This window comes from Manis javanica, chromosome 5, assembly GCF_040802235.1.
Source record: "Manis javanica isolate MJ-LG chromosome 5, MJ_LKY, whole genome shotgun sequence".
Taxonomy (NCBI): Eukaryota; Metazoa; Chordata; class Mammalia; order Pholidota; family Manidae; genus Manis; species Manis javanica.
Window position 1 is genome coordinate 143,061,469 of NC_133160.1, and position 23,704 is coordinate 143,085,172.

General features: G+C 43.5%; 1 protein-coding gene and 1 long non-coding RNA gene across 16 annotated transcripts in view; one reads left to right on the forward strand and one right to left on the reverse strand.

Annotated features, from left to right (window-relative positions):
* Positions 1-23,376, forward strand: part of LOC108392549 (uncharacterized) — a 52,398-nt gene extending 29,022 nt beyond the window's left edge. For 2 of the 4 annotated variants that reach the window (XR_001852039.3, XR_001852038.3), the window contains one exon: positions 1,052-1,678. This is a non-coding gene — a long non-coding RNA (uncharacterized lncRNA). Of the gene's footprint in view, positions 1-1,051; positions 1,679-5,656; positions 10,604-20,466 lie in introns of those variants that run through there. The other 2 variants (XR_005057070.2, XR_005057069.2) reach the window with 2 other exon arrangements.
* Positions 68-23,704, reverse strand: part of TBC1D1 (TBC1 domain family member 1) — a 213,526-nt gene continuing 189,889 nt past the window's right edge. For all 12 annotated transcript variants that reach the window (XM_037002624.2, XM_037002631.2, XM_037002625.2 and 9 more), the window contains 3 exons: positions 10,617-10,786; positions 4,227-4,400; positions 68-564 (listed from right to left, as the gene is read on the reverse strand). In XM_037002624.2, the coding sequence (XP_036858519.2) occupies positions 316-564; positions 4,227-4,400; positions 10,617-10,786 (593 nt within the window). In that variant the 3' untranslated portion in view covers positions 68-315. The remainder of the gene's footprint in view (positions 565-4,226; positions 4,401-10,616; positions 10,787-23,704) is intronic.

Below are 23,704 nucleotides of genomic sequence, written 5' to 3' on the forward strand. Positions count from 1 at the left end.
GAGCCCTTCCAGCTTCTGAAACTCCATGTTATGCATGCTCTTTACAAACACAGCAATACCAAACAAGGAAACATAAAGGTGCATTTATTTGTGTCCATGCCACTAAATCTACCAAGTACAGTAATCGGGGCCAGAGAAGGGACAAACTAGAACCTAAATAACAATAAAAACACCAGGACATTTGCCCCCCTGAATTGCAAGTTTTCTTTCAGAAGAATCTGCATGCTGGCAAGCCAGTCTCCTCCCTGAGAAGCAAGCCTCACAGTTTATTCTCCACCTCCAGCATCTTCTCTCTCTGTTAAGGCCTGGACTGTGTTAGGATGGTGTTGCACCGCCTCCTCCGGAGCCCTTCTCTGGTGTGGGGCTGTCTCCTGTGCTGTCAGCTGCTTGTGGGCTCAGGCTCGGGGCCCTCCGCCCGGCAGGCGGTCTCTGGAGCTCCTCCACCATCTGCAGCAGGGCTGACCTCTCTAGCTCTAAGGCAAGGGTAGCCTGCTTCAGCTTACTTTCCCTGGTCAGGAGTTTCTCGACTGTGGCTTCCAGGCTTTGGATCCTACTGTTTGCCACCTGGAGAATAGAAGAAGAAATGAGAGTGTCACTGCCCAGTGAAAACACAGGGGCACTCTGGAGCCATATTTTGACAGAGACAAGTCTATGGTTTATAATCAGTCCTTCTGCCCACACAGGAAGACTACATCTCCCACATTCCTTGCAGGGAGGCTGGGCACTCTGACACCTTCCAGCTTTTTCTTCTCCTACTGTGGCTACTTTGGAAGCAACATTTTGAGATGGTGACTTCACAGAGTGAGAGCTCTGATATGGCCAAGAAGGCTTCATGAACAAAAGGTGGTGCTTCAGGGACAAAAAGACTTCTGTTGTACTAAGCCACTGAGGTTTGGAGCTTTATTATTGCAGCACAATCTGGCCTATTTTGACTAATACATATACTTAAGCATGTACAAATTGGTTTCAGACTGACAGTCACACTGGTTTCCATGGGAAGGCCAAGTAATAACAATTTTCTAATCTGAAATTCTTTTTCTTTTCCTTACAGTAACAAGACATCACTATGTCAAGGAACACGGGCATTTCCCCCAGAACACATGTGCAGTGCTCACAATGGCCAAGAGGCTGCCGCATGGTCTGAGTGCCGGGCCACCACCACCACAGAGATAAGCAGTGTCCTCACTCCCACCCTGTCTCCATCCTCAGCCCTGAGCACACATTAATGTCAGCAAGGTAGAACTTCATGCTGCTTCTCTCTGTAACCCGTCCTTCTCTCTCTAACCCCTGGGCTGGCTTCCCAGGCAAATTAGTTGGCTTTAGTGAGACTGAGGGGTTTCCTGAAAAATCCAGAGAAACCCTGACCTTCCTGCTGCTGTCCCCAAGGTCTTTCAGGCTTATTCCTCAGCCCACAGCTGTGTTCTGTAGTGCTCAGGTCACTGGGTCAGTAAGGGTACTGCTCTCTCTCACTAATCCAGTCAAGCCCTCTACACATCCCCATTTATTTTAAGGGAGGATAAAATGATACATATTTTTTCTCACTTTCAAAATAAGGGAAGCAGTTTGTTGAACAAGATAACACTTGTGCCAGACAACTCATGACTCAAAGTCTAGCTCTGCTGTGCTATGGGAATACTCAAAATAGAAGGAGAAAAGGACCAAGATCCTAAGTTTGTCAGCTTACCGGGCAGGGGGTGGTCATGCTTGGTGTGTGTCTCCAAGCAGTTCACGTGGGTCCTCACAAGCCTACCCACAGTCAAGGCCTGGGAAGGATCCCACCTCATCCCACGAAGGGTGGCTCATTCTGAAGTCCCACAGCATTCCCAGGTGCACCACAGGTTAGACGGGAGCTACATAAATGACGTGTGGTCACTTACTGCTCTGTGTGAATGTCAGGTCTCCTCAAGGAGACTGAAGCTCTTTCATGGAGGAAACCATTACTCATCCTGCACCTTGGTTGAGATCTCAACAAGCACCTGGCTCACAGGTGCTCAATGACTTGTAGTTCGTTATAATGAAAACTGTATACCCATTATTATTTGGCACCATTTAGCATTTCTATGCAAGTCTTACGTATGCTGCTGGACAAAATAGGTTAAATAGCATGGCCTCTAGTTGCTGGACTACATTCTCAGGTGTTTAACAAGGAAAAAAAAAAGGAAAAGAAATGGGATTTTGGTATGTCTAATAATTATGTGAACAGAACAAAGCTAGAAAATAGGTCAATTTTAATACTATGGCAAAAAACCAAAGATTTATGCTTGAAAATTAAGTATTGTATTAAACACTTATCTTTGGACTCTGAAAAGACAAAAAAGAAAGGAGAGGAAAAGAGGAATGAGTCTCACAGACGTATATACTCTGGCTGAAGGGCAGTGCATCCAGGTGACTCACAGAGGGTAAAGGGAAAACTGTACTCACGTGCCCACAAACTGACATGCCACAATCCCCACCCCAACTCTTCATGGGAAGCAGTATCTTATGAATCCTGGTAGCCCCAGGCACCCGGTACTGCAAGGACTCCAAATACTGGCAGACTGGCATAAGCTGCTGTCTTGAATGATACTTCCTGAAGTGCACAGCCACGCAGTCACAAAAGACCATTCCAAGAATGTCTGTTATTACCAGTGACGGCTTGATACCTTTCCTTGAGGGATTTAAATACTGAGCAACTTTAAGCAATGCCCTCTCTTCATGGAAGGGGTAGAGTATCACCAAAGCAACAATCACTTCCACCCTTCACCAAAAAATCCCCACACAGACATTAACCCAATAAAATGAACTTTTGAGTACAGCCTATCTTACTGAGCCAAATGCTTCAAAGGCAAATCTGAGCTTTGTTAGCAATGTTTCCATCATGGCATATTTCAGGGGCCTACTGTTTGTTTGGAAGTCTTTTAAATTGCCACCTATCCTGCAGTCCTTTACAGGCCAGATAAGGCTCTTTATCCCCTTGAGCCTTCCCTTCAGGCTACAGCAGACAGCTGGTGTGACTGGACACTGGCGTATTTCCAGTTAGGACAGCTCACTCTAAGGGGTACAAGGAAGCTACACCTCAGAATGTGACTGGTAGTTTGGACTGGTAGGGAAGGCACTTTTCTTTGTTCCTCCACAGTGGTATCTCCTAAGGTCTTCTGGGATAATTCCCTCATGGGAGGCAAGCATTTTAGACAAGGGCTGATTTATTAAGTTCTCAAGTGCTGGCCTTTCTCATATCACTGACAACATTATGTCTGCAAAGAGGCAGCTTGTTATTGGGAAAAGTCAGAGGCTCAAATCAGGACAGAAAGCTAATTCTAAGGATAGCCCAGCAACACCATAAAATATATATTTCAAGGAAAAATATGTCTTTTTTTCCTCTGCAGCAACTCAAAAAAAAAAGTTTTAAAACACCCCTAAAACAACTGTTTAACAGTGACAGCATTGCCACCTATTCATGACATTAAAAAAGTAGACTGTGTGGTTACTTCATTCCATTCAATTGGTAAAGGAGCTATTCTAAGCAGTTAGGGGTTCTTTCTGTCCCTGTCCCACAGATGAAGGCATCAGGACAGAGCAGGGTGGCAATGTGCCCAGGGTGACAGCGTGGGCAAGATCCAGGTGCTGAGCCGCACCCTCGTGTGCCTGCCCCATCTCCGCTTCTGGGTGCGCCATCTGTGCATGCCTTCTTGCCGTATGTCCTTATCACTTTAATCCCTGTTATAATGGAGGCTTCTAGAGGGGAGAGCTGGGTCCTTCACTAGTCAACCCCTTCTATTTGCAGTAAGGACTCACTGATCACAGTCACATGCTCTTGTTTGTCAGGTAGATTCCTGTGTCACTTTCCTCCCCTGGCATCCCCCCATGGACCTAGCTGGTTCCACTGAGGGAAGCACAAGCCTTTGATTCGTTCGTTATTACTCAAAAGTACAATAGCCGACGTTGAGCTAAGAGCGCCACAGCATCCTGAACCCAAGTTCATCTCTGGGCCTGACTCCTAAAAGGACAAGCACAGAAACAGCCTCTCAAAAAGCTCCAGGACTGCCTGACCTCAGGAAAGCATAATCTGTGTGCCCCTTGATAAAAAGGACCAATTCTCCTGGGATACCTTTGATCCCAACTATAAACAGACCAGGGAGAGAGAGGTCCTGCAGTCGTGGGAAAGCCCAGCCCGCTGGCGCCTTGCAGAAGTTAATGAACTACCATACCCTGAGGGTACGGGAAGCTGCTTTATAAGCATGCTCTACCTGCAGCTGCTCGAGGAGGTCCAGGTTCTGTTTGCGTAAGCTGCTGTTGGTTTTCTCTAATTTATCCATTCTTTGGTTGTCACTGAGAGGAGAAGAATCGATAAGTTCTTCTTGAAGCACATGGTATTCAACTTCATATGCTTGCAACTGTTTAGAGATGTCCATCTCAAACACCTGTGGTACACAAAGGTCATTGGGCACTGAAAATGAGAGCACATGCGAGCACACACACACACGAGACCATGTCAGTGAACACCAATGAAGTACCCCCTCTAGGCCTGCTACTATTAGTGATAAACAAGAAAACTGCGCTGAGAAGTTAAAGATTTATTTGGTAAGAAAGGATATAAGAAACATATAGAAATAATCCTCAGGTAACCTAAGGTGGGCCTCTGATGCTCATTTTCCAGAAGTCCAAACCTTATTTTTAAACAAGCTTATAAAATTTATTTTTAGTTCTTATTTTAGGACTTGTTTCCTTTTTCTCAGAAAATTGCATTATGTTAAGATACAACAACTAGGGGTCAAAGGGAGAAAGCAAAACAAAAGAATCATAGCCCTACTTGCCCAGTCACCAAGTCAAAGTTTAATTATAGTTCAGATGGGTTTTCAGAGTTACCAGAACAGCTAAGTAATGGAACTGTTTACTAAAAAAAACCCTCCTTTACACACAAGATATGCAGAAATGAGCCAAAACCCAAATGTCACCCACACAGATGAGTGAACATGAAACAATGCCTGAGGTGCCCTCCTTCCCATAATAGTAACACTGATTAGAAAAAAAAAAAGCACCCGTGTGAAAAACAACCCCTAAGTGCACGAGTGAGCTGTTCGTGTTTGTACTTTCTCCTGGTGACTAAGCTTCACGGGAGCGGTGCTGGAGGGGGGCTCCAGAGGCACAGGCGGCTGCTGCCCAAGGCCTCCTCCTCTCCCTTGTGCTCCATGTCTGCACGACCACCCCTGGAGGCTGTGCCTCTCAGCACAGGAGGGAGACCCTAGTGTGCATGAGGATGCCGTCACCATATTAAAAAAAACAGAAGCCAGCATGACCAGAACACACTTTGGGAGAATGAAGTCAACTTTATAAGAGCAGAAATGAACTCTTCATGGCATTTCCTTAAGAAAGAGACTCCAACATAGTTAAAATCAATGAAAAACTCATTCCCGCTGATGGCCTCCTATTAGCATTCAAACAGGGAAGAGTCCTCCCTTCCTGAAATCAATTTTCAAAAGTCATGCTGACTTTCTCACCATTCCCAGCAACCTTCTCTTCCTTGAGATTAATTTTTCAGCTTCCTGATTTTCAATTTAATTCAACGGATAATACTAAGTCAGCACAAAAGTCATTCTACAGTGAAAAACTAACACATGTTGTATTTGTGGTGTGTCGTGTGGGCAGTTTACTGATCCGACTCTCTGCTGTCCCTCAGGGTGACCCAGAGGTCGGTGGGGACTATCACCTCTATCCCAGCACCAAGGAGACTGACTCACAGGCTTTGAGTCAGCCCTCGATTCAGGGCTCCACTGGCAATTCCCTGCATGACCTTGAGCAAGTTACTTGACCTCTCTCGACCTCCAACTTGTGGGTGATGACACCTACCTCCCAGCACCGCTGTGGGGGTTCTATGAACAGCTCATGGGACTTCCCAGCACATGTCTGGCAAGTTGAGTCTGTGCTTGCTTAGCTAAGGGATCTGCTTCTACGCACTTGCCATGAAACCCTCATATTCAACCTCATGCTTCAGCAAAATTACAAAGGATGCTGCAATCATGGAACTTCTGAATTGCTCAGAGTAGAAACCACCAATATTAAAACCGAGATTGCCCCAGCATTAGTGTGTAATTGTAAATATGGTACAGAATAAATGTCATACACAGTTAAACTTTTTTCTTCCACGAAAATGTATTTTTAAATAAACTCTTAACCTGGAAAACCAAAGAACAAAACCTCTGGCCTTTTACACAGATAGATGAGCTGCTACGGTTAATGGCTCTCAGCTGTGCCAAAGCTGTAAACTCTTGCAGGCCCCCATTAATCCCTAGGAAACATCCTGGCCATAATCATCTGTGCTTAATTGCATCATTATCTCCTGGCTGCCAAAACACTTACAGCCCTTGATTTTGCAGTTAATGCCCTAGAATTTACCCTAAACCATGGCAGTTATGTGGCTGAAAGTAGAGTCCTGGTCCTTGAATGATGATTTTTCACATTACTATATATTCTTCATAACCATAAACATAAATAGCTTCACGGTATTCTACCTATTTGATATATCGTAATCATGTTAATCCATTCATCAAGGGTTGGGTGTCTAGCTGTAAGTTTTTGTTGTTATAAATGACAACCCTAAACATTCTTGTACATATGGCTTTTCCCATATTTTGAATAGTTTCCTAAGGATACATTCCAAGGAACCGGATTACTGAGTCAAAGGGTATGAATATTTGACTGACTTGTGAAACATACTGCCAAATTGCTTTCCCAAATGGGAATAATCAATGTGCAATGCCATAAGCAACAGAAAAGTGCCAGACACAGTATACAACGTCAGCACTAGGTATTGGCATTTAAAATTTTCATTTTATTGATCTAGTAGGTAAAGCATTACATGTTATTTAGATTTAAATTACGCATAAGGCTAAATATTTTTCCAGATATTGCTTCCTAGATGGATCCCCTCTTCAGTGAATTGTCTGTTTATGTTCCTGGCTCATTTGCTATTGTAGACCTGGCATTTCTCTGCAGTTGTGGACACTCTGCACAATGAAGTGCAAAACTAGCCATATACTTTCCACCTTCCCAGCCCCCAGTGCCTTCCTCCAATCTGTTGGTCCCAGTGGCATACCAAGGCTGGACAGTGGGGCAGTCGGCCCAGGTACGGGCAGTAAGGGGGCGCAGTGTCTGCAATGAATTTTAAAACAATTAAAAATCCAACTGAAAATTGGTCTGCTTTTTATTATCACTGCATGCGAGCAATTCTAAACAATACCAGTGGTAAAATATTTCCCCTCGCTGTACCCCACCCTCCTGATACAGCAACCAATTGGCCTATTAAAAAACAGTGTAAACCGCCTAAGCCGTGAGGGCCTCTCCCAAGGCAGAGGCGGTGGGCTTGCCGCTGGGATCTGAGCACGTCTGCTGAACAAAGGAACCTTGTTAAGACTCTGGTTTCCATCCTACAAACTCACCTGGAACAGGGAACTGTCTAGTGTGTTTTTAATGAAGTTGCCCATAGCAGAGTGTTTCAAATGTTTGGGTGTGTATGAATCCCCTTGGGGATCTTGTTAAAATGCAGATTCTAACTCAGTGGGTCTGGGATTCTGCATTTCTAATAAGTTCCTACGTTATACAATGGCAACACTGGTCTAGGGCCACACTTTCGATAGAGCTCAAGGGATGCTGAAAACAGGCTGTTTGCCCTACTCCCCAAAGACACCTTTCAACTCTGTTTTTCTTCCTTCCACTGAACTAAGGATGCTTAGGCAGTCAGTGTAACAAGAACACAAACCTGACCTCCTCTTCTTTTCTGGAATTCTGTTTATTCCCAGGATTTCTCCCCTTCTTGGGTTAGGATTTTTATGGTTTATAGTCAACTGACAACAGTTAAGTCACACTGACGAACTACCACACAGCCTCAAGAGACCCTTGTCTTTTTGTGCTGTACTCTGTCAACTCCAGCCAGCCTGTCCCTCTGTGGCTGCTTCTAGCCTGTTCAAATCGAGCCAAAACCCCAGAGCCCTGTCCTTAGCTACCTTGTCTCCCATCCTGGATGCAGGCTGTGTCCCTGCTGCTCAAGCTGAAGCTATCTATAAAGGGGGCATTTATGGAGTGGGGCCAAAGCAGTCACACGGGGCCACCCAGACTCCACCCATCCACACTCAGTTGTGTGCAATGAGTGCTTCTATCACTGCTCCCCTGGGGACCTCCAAGATTTGAGCCTGGGGGGTTGTCTAAGGCTGCAGAGCAAAGTGCAATGTACCTCAAGCCTCATCCCTCAGTAGGCCTTGGACTAGAGAACCCTCTGGGGTAGAGGGAGAGCAGAGGGGGGTGTGGGGGAGTAGCAAATCTGATAGGGAGCACTTAGGTGTCAAGTTCCAGATGGAAAACATGGGAGGGAAAGGAGGCAAAGAGATGCCCGGCATTATAACTGTTTTCCATCAAGGCTTCTGACAGAATGAAAACCTGGGCCCAAAATGTAGATTTTGTGTTCTCTACACCACCACTCCCAGCCCCCAGCCCCCAAAACTCAATTCCCTGAGTTCTCAGCACTCACTCACTCTTTCCACCAGCCTGGCTCCCATAAGCCCTTGCACAAGCACCGCTGTGGCTCTTCACCACGCTTGTAATTACTGGATTACATGCTCATTTTCTGCACAGGATGAGCTTTGGTGTTAGAGACACATGACATTCTTGGCTCAGCTACTTTATACAGGGTGCTGGGCATGTCACTCTCTCCATGCCCCATTTCCCCATCTATAAAAATGGGGATTATAATACATCTCCCAGGGTAGTTAGGGAATCAGTGGAATAAAGGACACCAAATTCAAAACAGCTGCCTGAAACAAATCAGGTACGTACACACAAAACTGTTCTCTCTCCATGTTATGTCCATTTCTGTTCTTCCAACATTTAAGAGCATCTGACACTCTGTATCCTTTACAGAAAAGAGGAGGAAAATGGAATTTTCTTGTTGTGGGGGGTTCAATACCCAGGAGGTAAATGGAATGTCAGCTGACACTGCCTGCCTTGTAGCCAGGAGCCCGGGGCAAAGTCAAGGTGCTCCCTGGGCGCTGAGGTTAGTTCTGGTTGAGAGACCAAGGCTCTCCTGTTTGCCCCAGAGATATTTTATACTTAGAAAATGTAAGTATATGTAATGAAAGCTCTAAAAGGGAATAAATGTACATAAATGTCAGACATTAAAGAATCAAAATGGTAGAGAATTCAGAAAATACAGGTAAAAAAACAGAAAAACTCTTGTAACGAAATGAGACCCACAAGCACTTGTTGGTGCTGAATTGTTGTTAAAGGACTTTGAGGAGAGAGGACCTGGGTCTGAAACCCTACCATCCCCTTTGCAGCAGTGACTGGGGGCCGGTGCATTTACCACTTTGAGCCCAAGGTTTCTCATGGGTTAAAACCACGTCTTTTCTCCAGAATTCAGTCATGATTAAATGAGATCCTGTGTGTAGAGAGTCACACAGGACCTGGCCAAAGTAGGGTCTCCACAAGCCAAAGTTCTTCACAATGAGAGGACTGTGCCAGAGAAGTAAGACACAGAGGGATACAGAGCCCATGAATCATCAAAAGATGGGAGAGCAGGGAGGGAGGGCTGTTATTTCATGTAGACATGTGATACGTGCAGGACCCAAAGGAGCACTCGGGATGGAACCCTCTTCCTTTCCCAGGCTAGAGTTGCTTCTTTTTCTGTGCAGCAAATGAAATCACAGATGCTGCATCTGGGTGCAATCTACTGGAATTTCCGGGTTCCTCCTGGAATATCAGAGACCCTCAGAATAAAGTTTTAAAAGAAAAAAAAAAAGCCTTGGTTTCCTATTTGACTTTATCTAATTGCACTACATTTTCACTATATTTAGAGCAGCTAAGTTCTAGGCTTGTGTGAGGCCTGACTGCAACTGCAGTGCCCAGGTACAGAAATCTCTACCAGAATATTCTTAGCCATCCAGCCTTTGGACACTTCCAATGGTGATGCCACCCTATGTTAAGCAGCTCAGACTTTCATAGTCAACAGTCATTACTGGAAGAGTCTTCCTTATGCAGAGTCAAAATCTGCTCCCACCCTTAACCCACACCATTTAATAACTGGTCTAGTTGTAATTTCCGGCTCAATTAACCTTCATCCCTAACACTACGAAGAGTAATGATTCTACGGTATACAGAAACCAGAAGTGCTGAAACCACAAATGTGGAACTGAATTCTATTAAAAACCACATAATGGAACCAACTTATAGAATATATACTCTATCACAACTCTGCAATCAGAGTTATTTTTAGAAAATTCCAAATAATACATTCAGCAGAATAATCGAAGTGCTCATTTCACAAAAGACCAAATTGAATAAATGTATTTCAGAAGAATAAATGACTAGGGAGTGAAGCCTCTCGATTATAAGTACTGATAACCAGTGCTAGCTGTCACACATGAACACTGCCACCATGTTCCCATGTGCCACTGCACCATGACATTATGCACACTCAGACATGCATTTAATCACTGCACACATATTTGCAATGTGTCTCCTACATGCCAGGTATCACACAAGATGCTCCTCAGAATATAAAGTGGTAGGAAATAGGTACTGATCAAAAAAAAAGTTAAGCTTCTTCCTATCCAGGATAGCTTAAGACTAAGGTTTGGAATGCATCATACCTGATTGATGGTCTTTTCCATTTGCACCAAGCCCAGGTTGGGTAGTGTGTTTTTTATAAAGTCAACTATGGTTTCTAGGTTTTCATGCTGCAGAATCAAGGGCTTATGGCTTCCCAAAAGACTTAAAGCCACTTTAAATATGACCTCTGATCCCTGAAGAAAGATCATATCTGGGAAAAAATAGAAATACAGAAAGTTAAACCAAACCAGTTTCTGATGAAATACCATTCCATTTCCTCTTCCACAGATTATAGCACAGGGTGGTAGGAAACGCAACCCCAAACTGCAAACTTTATTTCCTTTTTAAGAGCCTGATACTTCAGATGGGCTTGTCAAGACAATACTGTAGATAAAGAAAGAAATACAAATATACTGCCAAGATTTCATCATGGGTTCAGATCCTTTTTTTGCTCCAAAAATATATTAAATTCAAACATGGTTTATTCAAAGTTAAACTGAGGGGCGGAGCCAAGATGGCGGCGTGAGTAGAGCAGTGGAAATCTCCTCCCAAAAACACATAGAGCTATGAAAATATAACAAAGAAAAATCTTCCTAAAATAGAGACCACAGGACACAGGACAACATCCAGACCACATCCACACCTGCAAGAACCCAGCGCCTTGTGAAGGGGGTAAGATACAAGCCCCAGCCCGGCGGGACCCGAGCGCCCTTCCCCCCGGCTCCCGGCGGGTGGAGAGAAACCGGAGCGGTTTTTTTTTTTTTTTTTTTTTTGGCGAGCGCTTTTTGGGAGCCTTAGAGGGACGGGCCCCCGTTGCTGGGGAGGCAGGGTGGCGGGACCGGTGAGGAGGTGCCTGGGAACGGCGCCGGAGGACAAAGAATATCCCGCGTTTCTCCCTGCGAGACCTGGGGGCGGGTGCCTGAGACCAGTGCCTGAGGACGGAGGAGGTCGCGCGTTTTTCCCCCTTTTTTTTTTTTCTTTCTCTTTTTGGCCAGCGCTTTTTGGAAGCCTTGAAGGGACGGGGACCCCAGTACTAGGGAGGCACGGTGGCGGGACTGGTGAGCGGGTGGCTGGGACCGGCGCCTGAGGACAAAGAATATCCCTCGTTTTTCCCTGCGGGACCGGTGGGCGGGTGCCTGAGACCGGCACTTGAGGGCAGAGGAAATCGCGCATTTTTCCCCCTTTTTTTTTCTCTTTTCTGCGAGTGCTTTTTGGAAGCCTAAAAGGGACAGGGACCCCGGTGCTAGGGAGGCAGGGCGGCGGGACTGGTGAGCGGGTGCCTGGGACCGGCACCTGAGGACAAAGAATATCCCGCATTTTTCCCTGTGGGACCGGTGGGTGGGTGCCTGAGACCAGCACCTGAGGACGGAAGAAATCGCGCGTTTTTCCCCTTTTTTTTCTCTCTTTTTGCCGAGTGCTTTTTGGAAGCCTTGAAGGGACAGGGACCCCGGTGCTAGGGAGGCAGGGCGGCGGGACTGGTGAGCGGGTGCATGGGACCAGTGCCTGAGGACAAAGAATATTGAGCGTTCCTTCCCTGCGGGACCGGTGGATGGGTGCTTTTTGGAAGCCTTGAAAGGACAGGGACCCTGGTGCTAGGGAGACAGGGCAGCAGGACCAGTGAGCGGGTGCCTGGGACCGGCACCTGAGGACAAAAAAAAAAAAAAAAAAATCGCTTGTTTTTTCCTTTTTTTTCCTTTTTTTTTTCTCTTTGTTTCTGTTCCCTCTCTCATTGTTGCTGCTGTTGTTTTGGTTTGGAGAGTGCTTTTTGGAAATCTTAAAGGGGCAGGACAGGTCACTTAGACCAGAAGCAGGGAATCTGGGGATCTCTGGGCACTCTAACCCCCTGGGCAGCAGGGAGCACAGAGGCCCCTTACGGAGATAAATAGTCTCCTGGCTGCTCCCCCTCCAACGGGGCTCCACCATTTTGGAGGAACAGCCCCAGCCAGGCCAAGCCCACAGCAACAGCGGAGATAAACCCCAAAGCAACTGGGCAGGAAGCAGAAGCCCTGTCTGCGCACAGCTGCCCAGCACAAGCCACTAGAGGTCGCTATTCTCCCAGGAAAAGGCTACAAACCAACAAGAAGGGAAGCTCTTCCAGCGGTCACTTGTACCAGCTCTGCAAACTATCTCTATCACCATGAAAAGGCAAAACTACAGGCAGACAAAGATCACAGAGACAACACCTGAGAAGGAGACAGACCTAACTAGTCTTCCTGAAAAAGAATTCAAAATAAAAATCATGAACATGCTGACAGAGATGCAGAAAAAAATGCAAGAGCAATGGGATGAGATGCAGAGAAAAATGCAAGAGCAGTGGGATGAAGTCCGGAAGGAGATCACAGATGTCAGGAAAGAGATCACAGAAGTGAAACAATCCCTGGAAGGATTTATAAGCAGAATGGATAAGATGCAAGAGGCCATTGAAGGAATAGAAGCCAGAGAACAGGAACGTATAGAAGCTGACATAGAGAGAGATAAAAGGATCTCCAGGAATGAAACAACACTAAGAGAAATATGTGACCAATACAAAAGGAAAAACATTCGTATTATAGGGATACCAGAAGAGGAAGAAAGAGGAAAAGGGATAGAAAGTGTCTTTGAAGAAATAATTGCTGAAAACTTCCCCAAACTGGGGGAGGAAATAATCGAACAGACCATGGAATTATACAGAACCCCCAACAGAAAGGATCCAAGGAGGACAACACCAAGACACATAATAATTAAAATGGCAAGGATCAAGGACAAGGAAAGAGTTTTAAAGGCAGCTAGAGAGAAAAAGGTCACCTATAAAGGAAAACCAATCAGGCTAACATCAGACTTCTCAACAGAAACCCTACAGGCCAGAAGAGAATGGCATGATATACTTAATGCAATGAAACAGAAGGGCCTTGAACCAAGGATACTGTATCCAGCACGACTATCATTTAAATATGATGGTGGGATCAAACAATTCCCAGACAAGCAAAAGCTGAGGGAATTTGCTTCCCACAAACCACCTCTACAGGGCATCCTACAGGGACTGCTCTAGATGGGAGCACCCCTAAAAAGAGCACAGAACAAAACACACAACATATGAAGAATGGAGGAGGAGGAATAAGAAGGGAGAGAAGAAAAGACTCTCCAGACAGTGTATATAACAGCTCAATAAGCGAGCTAAGTTAGGCAGTAAGATACTAAAGAAGCTAACCTTGAACCTTTGGTAACCACGAATCTAAAGCCTGCAATGGCAATAAGTACATATCTTTCAATAGTCACCCTAAATGTAAATGGACTTAATGCACCAATCAAAAGACATAGAGTAATAGAATGGATAAAAAAGCAAGACCCATCTATATGCTGCTTACAAGAAACTCACCTTAAACCCAAAGATAAGCATAGACTAAAAGTCAAGGGATGGAAAAACATATTTCAGGCAAACAACAGTGAGAAGAAAGCAGGGGTTGCAGTACTAATATCAGACAAAATAGACTTCAAAACAAAGAAAGTAACAAGAGATAAAGAAGGCCACTACATAATGATAAAGGGCTTAGTCCAACAAGAGGATATAACCATTCTAAATATATATGCACCCAATACAGGAGCACCAGCATATGTGAAGCAAATACTAACAGAACTAAAGAGGGAAATAGACTGCAATGCATTCATTGTAGGAGACTTCAACACACCACTCACCCCAAAGGATAGATCCACCGGGCAGAAAATAAGTAAAGACACACAGGCACTGAACAACACACTAGAACAGATGGACCTAATAGACATCTATAGAACTTTACATCCAAAAGCAACAGGATATACATTCTTCTCAAGTGCACATGGAACATTCTCCAGAATAGACCACATACTAGCTCACAAAAAGAGCCTCAGTAAATTCCACAATATTGAAATTCTACCAACCAATTTTTCAGACCACAAAGGTATGAAAGTAGAAATAAATTCTACAAAGAAAACAAAAAGGCTCACAAACACATGGAGGCTTAACAACATGCTACTAAATAATCAATGGATCAATGAACAAATCAAAATAGAGATCAAGGAATATATAGAAACAAATGACAACAACAACACTAAGCCCCAACTTCTGTGGGATGCAGCGAAAGCAGTCTTAAGAGGAAAGTATATAGCAATCCAGGCACACTTGAAGAAGGAAGAACAATCCCAAATGAATAGTCTAACATCACAACTATTAAAACTGGAAAAAGAAGAACAAATGAGGCCTAAAGTCAGCAGAAGGAGGGACATAATAAAGATCAGAGAAGAAATAAACAAAATTGAGAAGAATAAAACAATAGCAAAAATCAACGAAACCAAGAGCTGGTTCTTTGAGAAAATAAACAAAATAGATAAGCCTCTAGCCCAACTTATTAAGAGAAAAAGAGAGTCAACACAAATCAACATAATCAGAAATGAGAATGGAAAAATCACGACAGACTCCACAGAAATACAAAGAATTATTAAAGACTACTATGAAAACCTATATGCCAACAAGCTGGAAAACCTAGAAGAAATGGACAACTTCCTAGAAAAATACAACCTCCCAAGACTGACCAAGGAAGAAACACAAAAGTTAAACAAACCAATTACAAGCAAAGAAATTGAAACAGTAATCAAAAAACTACCCAAGAACAAAACCCCGGGGCCGGACGGATTTACCTCGGAATTTTATCAGACACACAGAGAAGACATAATACCCATTCTCCTTAAAGTGTTCCACAAAATAGAAGAAGAGGGAATACTCCCAAACTCATTCTATGAAGCCAACATCACCCTAATACCAAAACCAGGAAAAGACCCCACCAAAAAAGAAAATTACAGACCAATATCCCTGATGAATGTAGATGCAAAAATACTCAATAAAATATTAGCAAACAGAATTCAACAGTATATCAAAAGGATCATACACCATGACCAAGTGGGGTTCATCCCAGGGATGCAAGGATGGTACAACATTCGAAAATCCATCAACATCATCCACCACATCAACAAAAAGAAAGACAAAAACCACATGATCATCTCCATAGATGCTGAAAAAGCATTTGACAAAATTCAACATCCATTCATGATAAAAACTCTCAGCAAAATGGGAATAGAGGGCAAGTACCTCAACATAATAAAGGCCATATATGATAAACCCACAGCCAGCATTATACTGAACAGCGAGAAGCTGAAAGCATTTCCACTGAGATCGGGAACCAGACAGGGATGCCCACTCTCCCCACTGTTATTTAACATAGTACTGGAGGTCCTAGCCACGGCAATCAGACAAAACAAAGAAATACAAGGAATCCAGATTGGTAAAGAAGAAGTTAAACTGTCACTATTTGCAGATGATATGATACTGTACATAAAAAACCCTAAAGACTCCACTCCAAAACTACTAGAACTGATATCGGAATACAGCAAAGTTGCAGGATACAAAATCAACACACAGAAATCTGTAGCTTTCCTATACACTAACAACGAATCAATAGAAAGAGAAATCAGGAAAACAATTCCATTCACCATTGCATCAAAAAGAATAAAATACCTAGGAATAAACCTAACCAAGGAAGTGAAAGACTTATACTCTGAAAACTACAAGTCACTCTTAAGAGAAATTAAAGGGGACACTAATAAATGGAAACTCATCCCATGCTCATGGCTAGGAAGAATTAATATCGTCAAAATGGCCATCCTGCCGAAAGCAATATACAAATTTGATGCAATCCCTCTCAAATTACCAGCAACATTCTTCAATGAATTGGAACAAATAATTCAAAAATTCATATGGAAACACCAAAGACCCCGAATAGCCAAAGCAATCCTGAAAAAGAAGAATAAAGTAGGGGGGATCTCACTCCCCAACTTCAAGCTCTACTACAAAGCCATAGTAATCAAGACAATTTGGTACTGGCACAAGAACAGAGCCACAGACCAGTGGAACAGATTAGAGACCCCAGAAATTAACCCAAACATATATGGTCAATTAATATTTGATAAAGGAGCCATGGACATACAATGGCAAAATGACAGTCTCTTCAACAGATGGTGCTGGCAAAACTGGACAGCTACATGTAGGAGAATGAAACTGGACCATTGTCTAACCCCATATACAAAGGTAAACTCAAAATGGATCAAAGACCTGAATGTAAGTCACGAAACCATTAAACTCTTGGAAAAAAACATAGGCAAAAACCTCTTAGATATAAACATGAGTGATCTCTTCTTGAACATATCTCCCCGGGCAAGGAAAACAACAGCAAAAATGAGCAAGTGGGACTACATTAAGCTGAAAAGCTTCTGTACAGCGAAAGACACCATCAATAGAACAAAAAGGAACCCTACAGTATGGGAGAATATATTTGAAAATGACAGATCTGATAAAGGCTTGACGTCCAGAATATATAAAGAGCTCACACGCCTCAACAAACAAAAAACAAATAACCCAATTAAAAAATGGGCAGAGGAACTGAACAGACAGTTCTCCAAAAAAGAAATACAGATGGCCAAGAGACACATGAAAAGATGCTCCACATCGCTAATTATCAGAGAAATGCAAATTAAAACTACAATGAGGTATCACCTCACACCAGTAAGGATAGCTGCCATCCAAAAGACAAACAACAACAAATGTTGGTGAGGCTGTGGAGAAAGGGGAACCCTCCTACACTGCTGGTGGGAATGTAAATTAGTTCAACCATTGTGGAAAGCAGTATGGAGGTGCATCAAAATGCTCAAAACAGACCTACCATTTGACCCAGGAATTCCACTCCTAGGAATTTACCCTAAGAACGCAGCAATCAAGTTTGAGAAAGACAGATGCACTCCTATGTTTATCGCAGCACTATTTACAATAGCCAAGAATTGGAAGCAACCTAAATGTCCATCTGTAGATGAATGGATAAAGAAGATGTGGTACATATACACAATGGAATACTACTCAGCCATAAGAAGTGGAAAAATCCAACCATTTGCAGCAACATGGATGGAGCTGGAGAGTATTATGCTCAGTGAAATAAGCCAAGCGGAGAAAGAGAAATACCAAATGATTTCACTCATCTGAGGAGTATAGGAACAAAGGAAAAACTGAAGGAACAAAACAGCAGCAGAATTACAGAACCCAAAAATGGACTAACAGGTACCAAAGGGAAAGAAACTGGGGAGGATGGGTGGGCAGGGAGGGATAAGGGGGGGGAAGAAGAAGGGGGGTATTAAGATTAGCATGCATGGGGGGGAGGGAGAAAGGGGAGGGTGGGCTGCACAACACAGAGAGGACAAGTAGTGACTCTACCACATTTTGCTAAGCTGATGGACAGTAACCGTAATGTGGTTGTTAGGGGGGACCTGATATAGGGGAGAGCATAGTAAACATAGTATTCTTCAGGTAAGTGTAGATTAAAAATTTTTAAAAAAAAAGAAAGAAAGAAAGAAAGAAAAGGGGGATTACTCCTTAACAGGATAAAACTATTGGTAAATCAAAGATCAACGCATGCTTTAAATATCCTTAATGTTGATCACTTAAAGGGTGTCAGATGATCAGCTATGGAGGTACTCTTTTCTGATAATATTCCTTTCTCTTAATTAAAAAAAAAAAAAGAAAGCAGTTACTGTGTGCTGACCTCCAATGAGTTCTGCACAGTGGTATAGAGGGCATGTCAAAGTGTGGGCAAAGGGTCTGTTTGTTTCTACGCAGAAGATCAAGGCCTAGCTTGGATACCCAGAAAATGAACTAAGATACGATATGAGGAGGAGCTTCCGGCATCAGCACTCTCTGGAGGACTCGTGCCAGGGGATGATCATCAAAAAGCCTCCACAGGGATCCGGACGATGCTGCGGTTGTGGCTGCATCCAGCCCACCGTCTCCTGGACTTGCCATAAGAAGGAGGAGGGAGATGTCTAGGCTGGCATGTGCATACAGTGAGACAACGAATTTGACTGGATCTGTACTGTTGGAACTCAACCAGGAGTTGGGAGGGGTGCAAGTTGTAGCACCCCAAAATCTCATGACTATAGACTATCTATGGTTAAAAGAACATATGGGATGTGAACAGATCCCAGAAATGGGCTGCTTTAATTTGTCTGATGGTTCAAGTACAGTTGGACAATATCCATCATATCATAGATAAATTTTCACAAATGCCTAGGGTGCCTAAATGGTTTTCTTGGCTTCACTGGAGATGGCTGGTAATTATAGATTTGCTTTGTTTATGTCACCGTATTCCTATTATGTTAATATGTGTGTGCAAATTAGTTAGTAGTTTAAAACCTATACATACTTAAGGTACTATACAAGAAGATATGTCAAAGAAATAATCAATCCTCCCAAGTTTCCTTCATATGCTACATCTATAGCTTTTCTTCTTCCTTCCTAATTACAAACCTTAAATAGAATTCGTGCCTCATATCGAATTTACCGAGTATCATAATTCCTCCAGGTGGTAAAGATACCTCGAGACAAGTGCTGGGCATAGAAGCCACAGGGCATAAATCTGCAAAGAAGTAAAAAGCTAACCTTTGCAAACAATATGGCTTCTCTCTCACTTACCAACTTTACATTTCCCTGTATGGCCCCGGAAGATGACTGGTTAGCCAGAGACGGGTAAGATTCCTCAAGGGAGGAACAACCTAAGACAGGCACAGTCGCAGGGGGGCCATCAGGTGAGAATTTGGGGATCAACAGAGGTGAGGCTCAGAACCTCACCCCCCCTGCTTTGAGAGAAATCTTCTGCATCCGTGGATGTCTTGCTGCCCTTGTCTAGCCTGGATTAATACTTAGTCCATAGGCACACACCTGATCATCTGATCATCTATATTTGCCTTCTTACAGCACTAAACTATGTTTTCTACCTTTATCTTGCATCTACCTACCACTTCAGCATTTTATTAAAAATAAAAATAATAATAATAATAGGAGAAATGTGGGATCAACATATAAATCAAGTACAAAAATCAAATGAATATTCATATTTGACCTGATGGTTTATAGGTCATATTGCATGATCAAAACCGAAAGTTTCTGTGATGAATGCCCTTGTACTGTTCACCATGTAAGAATTTATTCACTCTGTAAGAATTCGTTCACCATGTAAGAACTTGTTCGTTATGCTTCAGAAGATTGGAGACTGACGAGAATTAGGCTTGAGATGGATTAATGATTGTACATTGAGCATTGACCCCCCTATACTGAATTTTATTGTTGTTAACAACCATTTGATCAATAAATATGAGAGATGCCCTCTCAAAAAAAAAAAAAAAAAAAAAAAAAGTTAAACTGAGAAAAAGACAACTTTTTATTAAAATAAAAACTTTATTAGTCTATTTTTCTGGTAATGCTCTGGATTTTAAAGGAGTTACTAAAACATGTTTTTATTGGTAAAAAAAGATTTTTAGATACACAGCATCAGAAATTAAGAGAAAATTTTTAAAATGCCTGTTTCTTCTGTTTTGAAGTGGTTCAATGAAAAGATCTCTAAAAACTGTAAAATATCTACATAATTGCAGAAGTACATTATTAAATACTTTACACTGAGTTTTAGCATTAACAGTGGATAAAAAAATATTTTCCTCCAGAGGGACTAAAATAATTTTGTCAGAGTTAGTGTCTCGGTCTTGCCATGTTTTCTTCTTAGAACAGACAGCAAAGGTTAGCCATCCCTACACTGACTGTACAGAATGAGATAGAGGGCAAGTGGCCGAGGCAACTGGGTATGCACCGAGCCCAGCCCCGACTTCCCCTTTATCACAGAGTTCAAGCCACTTGAGAAAGACAGTCACATTGTTCTGGGGCTAAGGCACAAGCAACCTACCTAACAACTGGAATAATGCAAAAAATATATACATTACTTTAAAGATGACAGCACAAGTCTAACTAAAAGCAACTCTTAGTATTTCTGTTTTTTTTTTTTTTGACTACAGGATAATGGGAGAGACAAAGAAGTCGTACAATTCATCAAGCCAAGGAAAACGAAAGCAGATGAGAGGAAGAACCCCTGGCATTGCGCCTCCCAAAGGCTGGATGGCATTCTGCAAATGGGGAAGGGGCTGCAGTCAGTGGACTGCGGGTGGCGCACAGGACAGATACAGGTGCCTGAGACTTGGGGGAGGCTGAGGAGGGGTGCTGGGTCAGCCCTGGAGATGCTCTGTGACCCTCACGAAGAATTAACCATGCAAGTGCACTCAGTGCCAGGCTGCATGCAGCCCTAAGCCGTGATACCGCAGAGACCCACCTGTCACTCCCTCAGAGCTTAGGGCCACACTGCTTCCCCAAATGGCATAACTGCTCAGTCTGGGGTGGCCCCACGAAACTGAAAAGGACCAATGGCTGCCTTCTTCTTAGGGGAAGTATTTCACGTGTCAAGACAGTGCCCTGGAAGAATATTCCTGTGAAATGTCTGCTCTGCAAAATATGCAGTCTACCCAGTACTTCACCACTACAGGAAATGAAAAGATCTATAAGATGTATTTTTAAACAAAAAGGACATTTCCAAAAACAAAGTAAAATTGAAGTTTCTGTGTTTAAGACAGTAAGACTTTCTTTCAATAATGAACACTTAGAGCTGAACAAAAACTGGTGTCATCTATCAAAAACATATCAAGATACTTTTGCAGGGATCCTGGGAAAGGCCTGCATGACTAGCTCAGGATCTCTAGTCTCTGAGGGACCAGTACCTTAAAATTAGATCTAAACCACATCTAAGCCAATTAAAACAAAAAATTGCCAGGGAAGTTGTATGAGCGTAATCAAATACTCCGTCCACACCAGCGGCCCCTTGCAGTGCACAGCGGGTCTCCCAAGCTTTATGCCTTTAGGATCTTGGTTTTTATAATGACTCTACTTAATAGAGTGCTTCCTATGATTCCAAACTCAGGCTTTTCTGGACTGTATGAAGAAAACCAAAGTTTGGAGAGGTGCTGTTATGTTTAACTTTTTTGCTATGTTAAAAATAAATAAATAAATAACCTTGGACATGTTTATTTCATTGGGTCTGTCTGTATTTAACATACCAAAAAAGAAACGTTCTTTCTTAATGCTATTCTCAGCATCTTAAGAGCAGTCTTCAAATTTAAGTAATAAAGCATTCACTAGGTATCTAATACATGCCAGGCACTGGGGTTAAGCCATGCACAGGGCACAAAGCACAAACTGCAGAGACTCCAACTACTGGATTGGTTATCAGGCTGAGGGTGTTAGGGGACAAAAGGAGGGAAGGAGGCCCAAGAAAAGGTGACTGCCAAACTCAGTCTTGAATATCCTAGATACTTGCTCGATAATTAGTCAGGGAACAATACTCTGAGGAAAAGGAGTAAGAGAAGAGAGGTGTGAAGGATCCACATCACACATGGAGGCCTGGAAAGAGTATGGGAAGGCAAGAGCTCAGGCTCCATGGGCCAAGGATGGGGCCAGATCACCACTGGCTTTCTGCCCTGGCCCCGCTGGTCTATACCCAGAGTGCAGTGGAGGTCACTGAAGGCTTTCAGTTTTTTTTCTTCTGAGCAGGTCAGTGCACTGGTAAGGAGATGTTTGGCAAAGAGATTCAGGTGTGGGTCTGTCCTTGCAAAGGCTGGTTGGCTTTAGACAGAGAAAAGCCACCATTTAGGAGCCACTGACAAGACCCCGCCAATTTCTCCCAGCAGACTCACAAGTGCATGCTGCCAGCTGCAGGATGCTGGACTCCCCAGTGCTCCTAGACCCCTACTTCCAAAGCCAAGCCACCAGGTGTGCACTAGTGAGGCTGGGAGAGCTCAGCCTAGAAGCCTCTGACTGGGGAGGCCTCAGCTATGGGGTTCCTCTGGGTGTATGATGAAGAAATATGCCTGAAGGGTTGAAGGAAGGGTTCCTCCTCAAAGTTTTGCTTGAGGAAGGGGCTCCTAAACTTACCTGAAAACATTTGGGGGCAAGAACTATATCCCTTACAATCACCCATACCTAGTACCTATATGCTTAAACATTTAGTACCTTTTCTCTCTCTGGACATTTTAAAAATTAACTTTTAAATAATAGTAAAGAAAAATGTTACCTATAAACTCACTGCCCCAATCCAGTTATTTTCATTTTTGTCCATCTTCTAATCCTCACACATTTACATTCTGAAAAATTGTTTTAAAAACCAATAATCTTAGAAGAGTGAGTTAACTTCCCACCTCTGAAAATCACTGCTCAGGAAAGCCAGCAGCCAGCTCAGAACACTGGCCAACTTCCTTTCCCCTCTTCTCCTTCAAGCCACCTCAAAACAGGCAAAGGGCTTTACCAAGCAGGAAGTAAAGGGAACCTTAAATTCAGCTGACTCTAGCACTTTGCAAATTACATGCTGAGAATATCACAAATAATTCCTTTCCTTTGAAGACACTTCAGCAGCCCTGTTACTGTGTTAACGTGACCTGGAACTCTATCTGAAACTCCCCATGACCATGATATAAAGGTGCAATTTTCCTAAGGAGGAAAACAATAAACACAAAGCACAAGGTGAGGAAGCGAACTTATTCCTGCATCTCTTTTCCAGCCACCTGTGACTTTGTCAAGCGCTATCTCTCTCCTTACCACTCTGCTGGGAGGCTGTAGTCCACTAGGTGGGACAGCCCCACGTTCCCACCGGGGACGGGCAGGAGGGAAATGAAGGATGATGGCAGCTTTGCAGGACGGCAGCACAGACTTTATAAAAAATGCACACCACCACTGTGACAGCACCCACAGACTTTTTTCCCAGCCACTTAGACAATCGTGTTTTCCCCGTGTGGTTTAGTCCTCAAACCTCTCTGAATCCTTCCCTGTGTTACACGTGGCTTCTCTGTTTTTTTGCTAAACCTTGAGTTTTTATGCTCCACCTCCTCTCATCTTGGCAGCACATCTCACAGCAAACACCAGGAGCCTCCTCTTCCCTCAGGAGCAGGCACCTGCTGTCTCAGGTTTTCCCCAGCAGGTAGATGTGATTGCGATTGGAAGGTGAACAGAGCTTTTCTCCAGGGACCCCTCTACAGCCAAACTCGAAAAACACAGGAGGTAGCACGTGGTACCCAAACAGAAGGCCTGATGCTCGGAAGTGTGATGCCATGTGAAGGTTAAGGCATGGACATCACCAGCAACTGTCCTTCCAAGTAGCATATAATTAATTTAAGATAACCTTTTAATATATGAGCTATGCAGACTGCAAGCTGA